Raw genomic sequence first — 12,761 nt, 5'->3', positions numbered from 1 at the left:
ATTACTGTTAATATTAACTGAATTAACAAATGTTAACATTTTTGTCAGAGCCACTCGTATATATACAAAACCTTCTCTTAGAGCAATGGTTCTCAAACATTTTAGTTTTAGGAGACCCCTTTTCCACTCTTAAAAAATATTGAGAATATCAAAGAGCTTTTGTTCCTTTGAGTTCTTGTCTATCAATATTGACCATATGAGGAATTCAAACTAAGAAATTTCAAAAACATTTTTCAAAAAACATTTTTCAAAAAACATTTCAAAAAAAATGTTTGTCTCCTTCTCACTCATTCAGTCATTCAATTAACCAAAGAAGTTCTCATTGAACCTCTACTATATGCAAAGTTGTTTAATGCAATGTCAGTTCATTGCTAAGCTGCTCTAAATCTACCCTGCAGTACCTGCTGTATGAGAGTGGAGCTTGACCCTTTAAGCATTTCTCCTTTGTAACTAGCACAATGTTAAGCTTTGTCAGTAGAGGGTGCTGAGGGGGCATTTTAGTGGGAAGGAGCTTTTCCTCTTTTTTTAAAAAAACTTTTTGGCTGCATTGGGTCTTCCTTGCAGCACACAAGGTCTTTTGTTGTGGCACGCTGGCTCTCCGTTGCAGTGCACGAGCTTCTCTCTAGCAGTGGTGTGTGGGTTTTCTCTCTCTAGTTGTGGCACGTGGGCTCTGTAGTTTGCAGAACGCGGGCTCTCTAGTTGAGGCGCGTGAGCTCAGCAGCTGTGTCACGTGGGTTGCCCCGTGGCATGTGTGATCTTAGCTTTCTGCCCAGGGATGGCCCCCGCGTCCCCTGCATTGGATGGCGGATTCTTTACTACTGGACCGCCAGGGAAGTCTCTGGAGCTTCTACTCTTAACTGAACTTTGTATTTTAGTTTCTTCTTGCTGGTCCTGTGTAGCTGTACGTCCCCATTGCATGCAGTGCCTCATGAGCTTGCAGCCCCAGCCCTGGCCTGGTGACTACCGTGTCCTGTCCTCCCAGCACTCACATAGCTCACTCCAAACCCTGCTATGTGGGAGCATTTCCTGCTTGCCCTGCAGGTGTGGACCAGCTCTAGACTGAGTGACCCAGCAAAGGTCTTCACCACCGAGTGGGCTGCAACCACACCTTCTAAGGGGATCTGATTCTAGGCAGCCTCACTCCCTTTTCTACATTTTTTTTTTCTGCCTTGGGTATTGCGGTTACCTTTAGAGTTCTCTTTATACTTTTAAAGTCTCTACCCTCTTGTAGTTAATAATTCTTTATATTATACTTTTACTGTTACATTTACTGTGTGACTTCTCTCTTCTGATTGGACTCTGAATGAATCACGTGCTTTCTAAGAGAACATTATTACTCTTCTGTGGGAGATAAATGTTCCTATGTAAATTATTTAAAAATTGTATAAGAACATTGTATTGTATAATGAAGGGATAGAACCAGAAAGGCAGAAACTGTGTATTGAAGGCAGGGAAAGGTCAAGGTGGGCTGGGGCTGAAGAAGAATAGTGAGTAAGAATTGGCTAGGGGCTGAGATGAGGGGAGGATTTCTTATAAAAGCATGAACCTGTTCTGGAGGAGAAAACTGGCATGATATGTGGAGAAAATAGTGAGTGCTCTGTCAGTTTGGGGAAGCTGGTTTGTGAAGAGAAGTAGTGGGAGGTAATGTGGAAAAAGTACTTTGGGGCAAGATCATGGAGTGTGGTCAGTACTAAGCAGAGAAGTAGAAATTTCTCTCTGCTTACTTTATAGGGAAAATTCAATGGATATTGAATAGAACTGATTTAATAAAAATATTGGTAATGTACAATAAAGGGGTTTTAGGAAGAAGTATGGAAACCTATTTATCATTCATTATTTTCTTAGCAATTAATCCTATTGTCTGTGTTACTATGTTTTTCCTAGAAGTATAGCTTAAAGATAAAATTTTCATTAATACGGAAAATCAATTGGGCATTATTTGTTTATCTAGATATTAGACTGTGGTGTTTATGAATATGGGACTTGTTTTCTTTGTGTCTTCTTTTAAATAAAAACTGCTACTTAGTCTAAGTACTTGCAGCCTCTCTCTTTTTTTAATGAACTGAAAGAAATGAGAAGTTCCTGATTTTTGTATTGTGTGTTTTTGAAAGCCAAGTTGCTGTTAATCTGTAGGATTCAACTAGGATTTATTTTTAAAAGGCAAAAAAAAAACCAACCCTGTGTTTATTTCCTAGGTATTTATCATTATTCATTTGATGTTCCTGATGTAAGATAGCATTCGTGTAGTCTTTTGTTTTTTTAGCATACGAATCTAATGCATGTTCATTGTAGAACATTCAGTGAATATATGTGAACAAAAATAAGAAAACAGAAGACAAAGTACAGCTTCCCCCCGATAGTGCAGTTAACATTTTGCTATGTATTTTTTTTCTTTTCCAGTCATATGCATATTTATGTGTACATATGTGAATACACCCACACACCTACACAAATGCATTTATTTAGTATAAATATATATTTTCATAAATGAGTATAATATCTTATAATCTGCATATTTTATTTAACATATTATATCTTCCATTAAATGGTTTTAATAATATCATTTTTAATGACTTCATAATTATTGATCAAACTATTTTATCATAATTTTACAAATTGCCTCTTATTGGACATTTAAATACTTTTGCTTTTCTTTATTTTAAACAGTGTAATGATGAGATAGACATCTTTTTTAGGCTATATCTTTGTACATATACATGATTATTTTGCTAGTGTACATTCTTAGATTTGGAATTGCCAGACCAGAGGGCATATATCTTTTTATAAAGGTTTTTGATTCTCATTGGCAAATTACTTTACAGGAAGGTTACACTTTAAAAAAATTATAACCATTTACATTTTTCTCCTCTGTCTTAAATGATATATTTGAGAACTCTATTGTTCAAGAGACTGTAAGGAATATTTGTAAGGCCACACTAAAGAAGTTGCATTGATAAAAATTAGTACGTTATATGTGTGTGCACACAGATGTTTCATTATTAAGCCTTGAGGTAGCTAAATTACAACTGAATAGAACTAAACTCATCAGAAATCGAAGGGATTAGTTAGCTGATAACAAAACAATAGTAAATAAGCTTAAATTATAACAAAAAGAATGAAGGAAGTACGTATTACACACTTGCTTGACTCTTCTGGTTGGTAGCCAGTTATTCTGGGAGTCTGTGGAAGTAATTTTTAGAAGTTGATAAGAATAGCATAGTGTTCTCTATGTTTGGGATGATGGAAGGGAATCTTGTGTCAAACAGGCAGCTACCTCCATGGTGCCTAGGGGGTAAATTGCCACTCTTTGAAGTCAGATGGCAGAAGGATTTAGACGGCTTTTTGATGCTGGTGCTTCTTCCTTTCTGGAACTGTGAAATAAATACATATTATTGCATAGCACTCAGAAAATGTAGCAATAGTCAGGCTGCATTGAAAGAAGCCCATTTAGCAGAAACACTCTATAGAAATAAAATATCAGCACTTCTAAAATTTTATTTAACTTGCACCAAATGCCCTTGAAGTGCTGAAATAGTTTGGACAAGGTTTTATTTTGTGGCTTTTGTCTTTCTAATGATCAAATTGATAATTCCTACAAATTAATTTACTTTGCTGATCCCATTTTCTTAATTAGAAAATTATTGTAGCTTAAAAGTGCAACTGGCTGAAAATTGCTAAATGGTCTTAATGGTAAATATCATACTATATAATTAAAATGTGAGACAAAACATTTTATTTCAAAGTTTATTTTACAATGGAAGAAAATAACTATTTGAAAGCCTGTAAATCATTTAGAGAGCACTACTTTAAAATTGACAATCAGAAGCCATAATTGATGCAGACTTATAAAAATAATTAAAACCCACTACTACCATAATATGTTGGTGAAAAAAGTTGTAATAGCGTGGAGAAATAGGTCACTAGGTTTGTGAAGAAGCTGAGGCCCAATAACACGAAGTAACTTACCCAAGATCTCAGGGCTGGTCCTACTTAAAAGCCATAACCATAATTGATCTGTTCTGCTGTGGTAAATATGAATGACATCTCTGCAATTCAGCCATGGACTTCAGAATGTGAGTATAACCAAGAATAGAAACATCCTGCTTCTATAAATTGTGCTGGGATCCAGGATATCCTATTTAAAAGAGAAAGACATAATTTCTTCAAAATATACATGGCCATTTTATTCTGTTAATGTGCAATCTGCGAGAATCAGGGGAGAACAAAGGAGAAAAGAAAAGAATTCCAGGTTACAAGAGAAGATGAGTACTGGGAAAAAGGAAGTGAAAGTAATGTCAATTACTATCCCTATAGTAAGTTTATTCTGTACTTGGCTTGGTAACTGACAGTGTTATCACATGAAATCTTCACAAAAGTTCTGAACTATAAAGTACCACTGACCAGGAATTAGTAAAATTTGAAATTTCGGTTTCATAAGTAGTTGAAGCCCTCTTATCTGCTGTGATTTGAACTTGCTGTTGGGGGTTAATTGAACTAGTTAGATGGGTAGTCAATGAGTGTTTAGTGTGTCATGACAACAGTTACTGTGTTTTAAGGAGGAGACACAGAGGGTTGATTAAAATTCTTCAAGTTCATCCGTAAGCGAGGTCCAAGTGTAACAGTTGGTTCTGTAACACTGGGTTCTGTAACACTACATCTAATACATTTTGGTTAAAATTACACCCTGGGGAAAGATATTTTACAATAAAATTTGTGTTCTACCTTAAGTGTGATAAATGGGTGTCATTACTTAAAATGTAAATAGTTACATTTTTGTGATACATGTCTTTGTTAAAATCCAAAGGGACATGAGAAAAACTGGTTGTTTTTCTGAAGAGGTCCTAGGACTAATATCAGCAGCTAATGTATACTTAGCACTATATGACTTTGCCTGTCATGCAAGGAGTGTGTGTTTGGGGGTGGAACTATGAGGAATTGGGAGGTTGAGACTTTATGTTCTTTGCCTCCTCATGATAGATTACCAATGAATGTTTAAACCAAAGGTAGTGGAGTAGATTAGTGATTTTCAAACCAGATTTCTTGCAGCTCTAGAAGAGCTTAGGGACTATTACTGAATTGGGGACAATAGCAATGGTGATTAGCTGACAGGTTAGGAGGAGACTTCAAGTAGGTGAATCTACTGTGTGTCAGAGTCTCAGCTCTATAAGTTTTGGCATGTTAAACTTCAGTCCTCACACTTACACTGCAAAGTATCCATATTCCCCGAACAAGTCCAGAGTTCTAGTCCATTGCAGAAGGTCACACAACTTGCATAAATGATAATCTTGGGATCTGAAATCAGAAATGATTCCAGTGCCTGCACTCTTAGCCCCTCTCTACATTAGTATTATGAATGGGGAAAAGGAAAAATACACTCCCTATGTAAACCAGGCCAATAACATATTTCTTTTGTTTGTTTATTTATTTTGTTGGTTTGACAAAAGACCTTTGTTTAGCAAGACTAGAGATTATTTAGAGTGGGATCTGGACTTGAACCAGGCTCTACACGGTCTTTTTGACTTAGAATAAGTTACTAATTGTGCCTCAATTTCCTAATTTGTAAAATAGGAATAATAACATGTTGTGAAGAGTAAATGAATTTGTACATGTTATGTACTTTGAACAATGTCTGTTACCCACTATAAATTCAATTCATTTACCTACTTGTTTGATACCTTTTTATACCTCTGTTCTGGAAGATAGTCTTTTAAAATTAAATTTGATACTCAGAATAGATTAGTATTTTAGCTTTCTTTCTATTATTATATTTCCCCTTTTGCTTATATATCTATTTAGCTTTATTTTATGTAATGTCATTTCAGGTTCCTATATGATAGTGGATTCTTCAGATCATGACCCTGGAGAAAAAGCCAGACTTCAGCTGCCTACAATGAAGGAGAACGACACTCACTGTATCGACTTTAGTTACCTATTATACAGCCAGAAAGGGTTGAATCCTGGCACTTTGAACATATTGGTTAGGGTGAATAAAGGACCTCTTGCCAATCCAATATGGAATGTGACTGGATTCACGGGTAGAGACTGGCTTCGGGCTGAGCTAGCAGTGAGCACCTTTTGGCCCAATGAATATCAGGTAATCACCTGTTCTTTTCTGGTTCATGCTTTGATGTCATTGGATCTCACTGTGTATGTAATACTTAGAGGTAAATACTAGCCCCATAGGAATGAGAGATTGTTTCTTTAGCTCTCCTCCAGTGTTATGCTTGAGGAAATGTTTGACTACATTGGCACAAAGTCTTCAAAGTAGGGAAAATATTGCAACATATGGAAAAATGTAGTTTAGGTACAAAATTTGTTGGTTGTTTGGCAAAGAGCTGCTTATTGACAGATATATTTCTATGTCTCTGTTCAGGAAGAAATAGGCTTTTTGAGTTGAGTGTACGATTCAGACTGGATTGGTTTACTGGCTTCTTGAAGATAACATTTGAAAAATAAACATGAAATAGTGTTTCATGAAATATGTTATCTAAGGGGGAGGCATTTTCAGTAATTTTAAAATATTTTTGTCAATTACATGGAGTATAAAAATAGGCAAACAAAACCTCACCAAGACTTGAGTGGGGGACAGTTTTGACTTAAAGGTAGCACTGAAGAATTTCAGTAAGAGTTTAGAGTCTTCATTCTAGTGATGAAGTGAATGCTTCATTCCATCCCACTGCCACTTGACTGCCTCTAATTACTTATTATTACTCATAAGTCTCCCTTACATGGCCTATCATGGCTTCTCCAGCCTCAACTATAAAAAAAAAATAAGCAAGCAACAAAAAAAGTTGTCCACATGTCTTTGGATCCTTTTCCCCCCCCAGAAACATTTGATTTAATTATGAGTAAACCAGACAATGAATAGTGTCAATACCTACCTTGTGATTTGTGTGACAGAGTTTATATGGTTGAACCAAAGAAGTCCATTTACCAGTTTGGAAAGTTGTTCAGTAATCTTCATTGTAAGGTTCAGGACCTGGTAACAGAAAGTTACCTCTTCTGAAAGTTCACTTCTGTGTTAGATCTTGAAATTTAAACTTTTAAAAGATTTGCCTGTTCGTAGCTTATTATAGAACCTAATGGGAATGAGTTTATGTAAAGGTATATTTTTTATTATTGTCGGTGAGTAATTTATAAGCTAATAGTTTTATTTCTGCTCTTTAAAAAAGCATGTTAGGCTTATCTTTATTCCTGGGAAGAGGGGAGAGGAAATCAATGCATTCTTTTAATTGCTTTGTTTTGAGTTGATTTTTTATTTTATTAGAAGTCTCTTCATACAGGTAAGGTTCTCCATTCAGGGTTATGTGTCTATGAAGATTTCAATGGATTTTTATTAGGTACTAGTTGATTCCATTATTCCTGAACAGAAAGATGTTTCTCTTCAGTCCTGGAGAGCCATCTGCTTCTTCAGGGTGCATAGCTCTGGGCGGGCTGCTTATGTGGTAGGTGAGTGGGTAGAAGTGTGTGAAACTAATGCTAAAGCACTGAAGCAAGATTAACGGGCGCATCTATGACAACAGTGGGTTGATAACTGTCATTGCTGTGTCACCCTTACAGCACATTATCATCATACTGATTTCTTTAGAATCTGCTATTGGAGCTTAACATAACACTAAAAAGAAAAAGCTCTGATTCAGCAAAATAAAACTGTCCACAGATTCAGCCTCCTTAAACTAAATTAAAGCTCAGATAACAAATCTAGCAAAATTATTAAAAATTTGGGTTCTGGAGTAAGGTTGCATATATTCAACCCTGTTTGTTGTTTGCTACCTGCATAGATGGTACATTAAAGAATCAAATTGTTAGTTGCATCTTTGAAAATAAAACCTATAGAAGTAGATTTTGATAAATCCAGCAAATAATGTATCTGTGGTATCATACGGCTGATCCTTTGTAACTAAGAAATGGCATACATGTAATTACTTTTTCCTATTTTTTTGCTAAGATCTATCTTTGAATCACTGATATTAATAACATTTTCTTTTTTTACCAAATTGTAGTTTCTATTTTATTTTATTATTTTTTATTGAAGTATAGTTGATTTACAATGTTGTGTTAATTTCTGCTGTACAGCAAAGTGATTCAGTTATATATACATATATACATTCTTTTTTATATTCTGTTCCATTATTGTTTGTCACAGGATATTGAATATAGTTCCCTGTGCTATATGCATTAGAACCTTGTTTATCCATTCTACGTGTAATAGTTTGCATCTGCTAACCTCGGACTCCCAGTCCATCCCTCCCTCACCCCCCCAATAACATTTTCTTACAGCACAGATTTCTGGAATGTTAATTTTAATGTTGAGTTATAGTACCAAGAGCTGGATGAACGCTTCTTTGTTCAGTCTCATTTTGCATGACACAGCTGCCTAGGTTACTTGTACCTGTGGTATTTTAAAGCAAACAGTGCAGAAGGAACCTGTGCAAGTTTCAGCCTGGCTAGTGAGATCATTTTGGAAATCTTTTGTTCGAGAAAATGATTGCTAAATACATAGAACCTGTGGGTAAATGTCTCTTTGTTGCAGACTGAAATTTGAGCAATAGGTCATTTCTTAAGTGATTACTTTGCTTCCACATCCTTTTCCTTAACTTGCAAAACTTGACAATCAATGAGAGCAAATAACAGAGCAGAATATTTTTTATTCATGTGCTTAGTGCTCAATAAATTACTTGATTGATGTTTTCATCGATTTTGTCATTTAGATACCTAGTGGTATCTGTATATCAGTTAATTAGAAACAACTATATTAATGTAGCATTTTTGCTATTAGGAAATAGCATGAAAAACTTTTGACTATTGCTTAATGCAGACTCTTTATGGATTTTTAAAAATTAAAATATAGCCATTGCAATGAGCCATGTTATAAGTCTACTCTTTCATTCTTAAAGAAACACTGCATATTTTTAATGTTCTCAGACTCTAGATTAAATAGAGTTACGATATTCATAGAAATGGTTCTCCTTGGTTCCACAGTTTACTCAGCTTCTCTTCTCCAGAGATCTTACACTCTTCAAACTTGTTCTTTAACCTTGTTTTTTAACTTCTCATTTTTCTTTTGTGTGTCTAGTGAAGACTCCTTTCTCTTCTTTGCTTGAGCCATTCCTTATCTGACCACCCCTTTGGTACAACCCCTTTTCACCCAACTTTAGCAATAACAACAGAAGCAATCAAAAAGAAAATAGGCTGAGAGAGCTCCTACCTTTAATTAGTATAGGATAACTTTTGTATAAAAACCGTGATCCTGGGAGTGAAAGCAAAATACTCCTTACAAGTAACTCTTCTCTTTTCCATTTTCCTGTTGAACTAAATATCTGAAAAAGATATAGCACACCTTTGGTGTGATTTTCCCTTCCCAGAGATTCCATGTTAGCAGATGACTAAAGAGAAGATTGATGTGGTAATTTAATTACTTAAGCTGTGGACCATTCAATAATGAGGAGATGCCAGTTTTTAACCCCAAGAAACTTAACCTCTGATTTGAAAAAAAAATACGTGAAATTGTGAAATGAAGGCAAAAATGATTTTCTGAATAATGAATTTTGGTTACCTGGAAGATCAGGATAAGGGTCCTTGTCTCTGGGACCAGCCCTTCCTGGGCAAATGTTGACTCTACTATTTAGCGGATGTGCAGCCTGGGGAATATTCCTTAATCTCTTTGACTGCAGTTTCCTCATCTGAAAAATGAGGATCACAGCAGTACCTACCTCACTGGGTTGTTCTAAGTACTGAATTAATACACAGTGTTTAGAAAAGTATCTGACACATAGTAGAGGTTTACCATAAATTAGGTTGACGTTATGATGAGTGAACAAAAAGATTGTGAACTCTATTGGATTTAATAAGTGCTCAGCATTTTCTTCTATTGTGAAAGCATACTATTCTTTTCTTTTTGAACACAGTTTTTTTTTAGAGCAGTTTTAGGTTCACAGCAAATTCGAGAGGAAGGTACAGAGATTTCCCCATATACCCCCAGTTCCCACACATATATAGCTGCCCCCATTATCAACATCTCCCACCAGAGAGGTACAACAGAAGAACCTCTATTTGGTACAATAGATGAACCTGTCTTGACACATCATAATCACTCAAAGTCTGTAGTTAATTTTAGGGTTCACTCTTGGTGTTGTACATTCTAAGAGTTTAGACAAATGTATAATGACATGTATTCATCATTACAGAATCAGAGTATTTTTACTGCCCTAAAAGTCTTGTGTGTTCCACCTATTCATTCCTCCCCATCCCTACTCTCTTTTTCTTAGGTTTTTTGTTTATTAAAACATCTGATTTTTTGGCACATTATTAGCATGAGGTCACACCATGCTAACCTCTGGGGATATACAGGTAAAGTCCTTCTTCTCTTGAAGCTTACAGTCTAGCTTGGCCCTGTAGAAGATAAAAATGTAAATCAGATGTAGGGTCTGCCTTTAAGGAGCCTAGTCCAAACGGGAAGGTGAGATATATGTAGATAAAACTTTGAAACAATGTAGCATTATTAAATGACTTAAGAGGGGCAGATCTAAAATGTAGTGGGGAAAATGAAAACAAAAGACTTGTTTCCAAAGTAATTTGAGGCAGAAATGGGACTATAATTCTTGTTGCTTGATTTCTCTATTCCTAGATTAGTTTGCTTTCCACCGTACCTCATTGTTTTTGTTAAACCACCATTATTTGGAATGGACACTTTCTATAGTGAAACACAACAAGCAAATGTAAATTGCATTTATGACATAAGCATCGCAATGATACAACTAATATATAAGGAACTGTTTCTCACCTGTGTCTTCAAAAGCAATAGATGTCTTTTTAGCTCAGTATACTAATTATAGAAAGTATCATATTACATGTATTTTATTTGCCATGGTTACACGTTGCTAATTCTTCCTGTTTTTATAGGCCTTAAGTAAGTACTGTAAATTTTTTAATTGCTCTAAACAGAAGTAAAAAGAAAAAAAAAAACAGCAACCCAAACATTATGAGTTATTATCTCAGTGTTAAATTTCAACTGAAGATCAGCATACCTCTAAAAGTGTTATTTTCTCCACTCTGGAAATCTGACCTGTCTCGTATGTGTAAAACTAAAATTCTGCTCTTGGATTAAATCCATTAGTTTCTTACTGAACAGTGAGGTTGTTACCAAATGAGGCAGGCAGACATAACTTCCAAAACTATTAGTGGAAGCCTAAACTGCTGGTTTCCATTAACTGGGTGCACGTCATTAATCACAAAAACGTTGTGTGATGAAAACTACAGGGGTTTGGCCTGAAATTGGAAAGTGATAATATAGCTGAATATGCCTTTTTTTTTTCTTCACCTCCTAATTCACTGAGAAATAAATGCTGAACTTTTGCCACCCATTTTCTTCTTAACATTTTTCACTGGTTTAAAAAAATGTAAGAACTGGACAAGCATGGGGTCTTTTGTTTTTGTCTCCTTTTTAAAAGTTTATGTTAACATGCATTGCACTGATATTTTGGCAATGGAATGTTTGTTACACTCCAGAGATACTACTGCTTTGGATCCAAGAAGATTGGGATTTAAACCAAATGACTGTTTACTTAAATAAAAAGTCTCTAAAAGATTGATCTCGAAGGATGGAGCTGAAGTTAGAGCATGCTCATGAACCATCCATGCAAAGAGTGAGGAAAGAGGATATCACTCCTGTGCCATAGCTCTTGGAATGCTCCCAATTTTTACTGCTCTTCATCCAACCATGTAGAGCCCCACTGAAGAGAGGAGGGTGGCAAGATTTTTCTTTTGTAGATGGATTTTCTTTCCTAGTCTGCTTGAGCTGCCATAACAAAATACTATAGACTGAGTGGCTTAAACAACAGAAATTTATTTCTCTCATGGTGTGAAGGCCAAAGATCAAAGAGTTGGTCTATTTGTTTCCTGGCGAGAGCTCTCTTTCTGGCTTGCAGAAGGCTACCTTCTCCCTGTGTCCTCACATAATGAACAGAGAGAGCTCTGGTGTCTCATCCTTTTCTTATAAGGGCACCAGGCCTATTGGATTAGGGTCCCACACTTTTGACCTCACTTAACCTTAATTACCCCCTACAGGCCCAATCTCCAAATACAGTCACATTGGTGATTAGGACTTCAACACATGAATTTGGTGGGAGTGGATACAATTCAGTGCATACCACTAGGTATATCTTATAGCTGTAACTTCATTTGTAACCATTATAAATGACTCTGGCTCATTATCTTGTATGACAATATTGCAGATATTATTAATTTCCTGTTGAATAGTCATTCTACTCACTTCTTTCCACGTTGGCTAGGTACCCTCCCACCTTACTTACTTTCCCAACTTACTTTGCAGGTAGCAGTGGTCATGTGACCAGCTCTGGCCAATGAGTTATGATGGAAAGTCGGCTGGGAGACTTCTGGGAAAGGTGTTATTCCCTAATTAAAAAAGAGATACATGTTGTTGCATGAGAACATGATGCTTGGCACTATGGCAGTTATTTTGTAACTCTGAGGAAGAAGATAACTGAGGGTAACAGAGGAAAGTATGGAAGGAGCCAGGGTTCTACTCTCAGACAAAATAATAACACCAGCAACAATAGCAATAACAATAATAACTTTCAAAGCAACTTTTAGTTGAGTATTCTCCTATGCGGCCCAAAGCATCCTAATATATCATGTCACATCTTTGTTGACCTTTCAGTCAATCCCACCTCTCAACACATGTTTGTAGATAGCACATGTGAGACATATGGCAGAATTAAAAGTATACGTATCTATCTGTG

At 35.9% G+C, this 12,761-nt stretch overlaps 1 protein-coding gene across 2 annotated transcripts in view; it reads left to right on the top strand.

The window, feature by feature from the left end:
- Nucleotides 1-12,761, top strand: part of PTPRK (protein tyrosine phosphatase receptor type K) — a 569,144-nt gene that overhangs the window by 205,687 nt on the left and 350,696 nt on the right. For both annotated transcript variants that reach the window (XM_082669093.1, XM_082669092.1), the window contains exon 3: nt 5,823-6,094. In XM_082669093.1, coding sequence (XP_082525219.1) covers nt 5,823-6,094 — 272 coding nt within the window. The remainder of the gene's footprint in view (nt 1-5,822; nt 6,095-12,761) is intronic.

The sequence above is a fragment of the Grampus griseus genome (assembly GCF_964374135.1).
Source record: "Grampus griseus genome assembly, chromosome: 13".
Lineage (NCBI taxonomy): Eukaryota > Metazoa > Chordata > Mammalia > Artiodactyla > Delphinidae > Grampus > Grampus griseus.
This window is presented reverse-complemented; position numbering and strand designations above follow the sequence as displayed.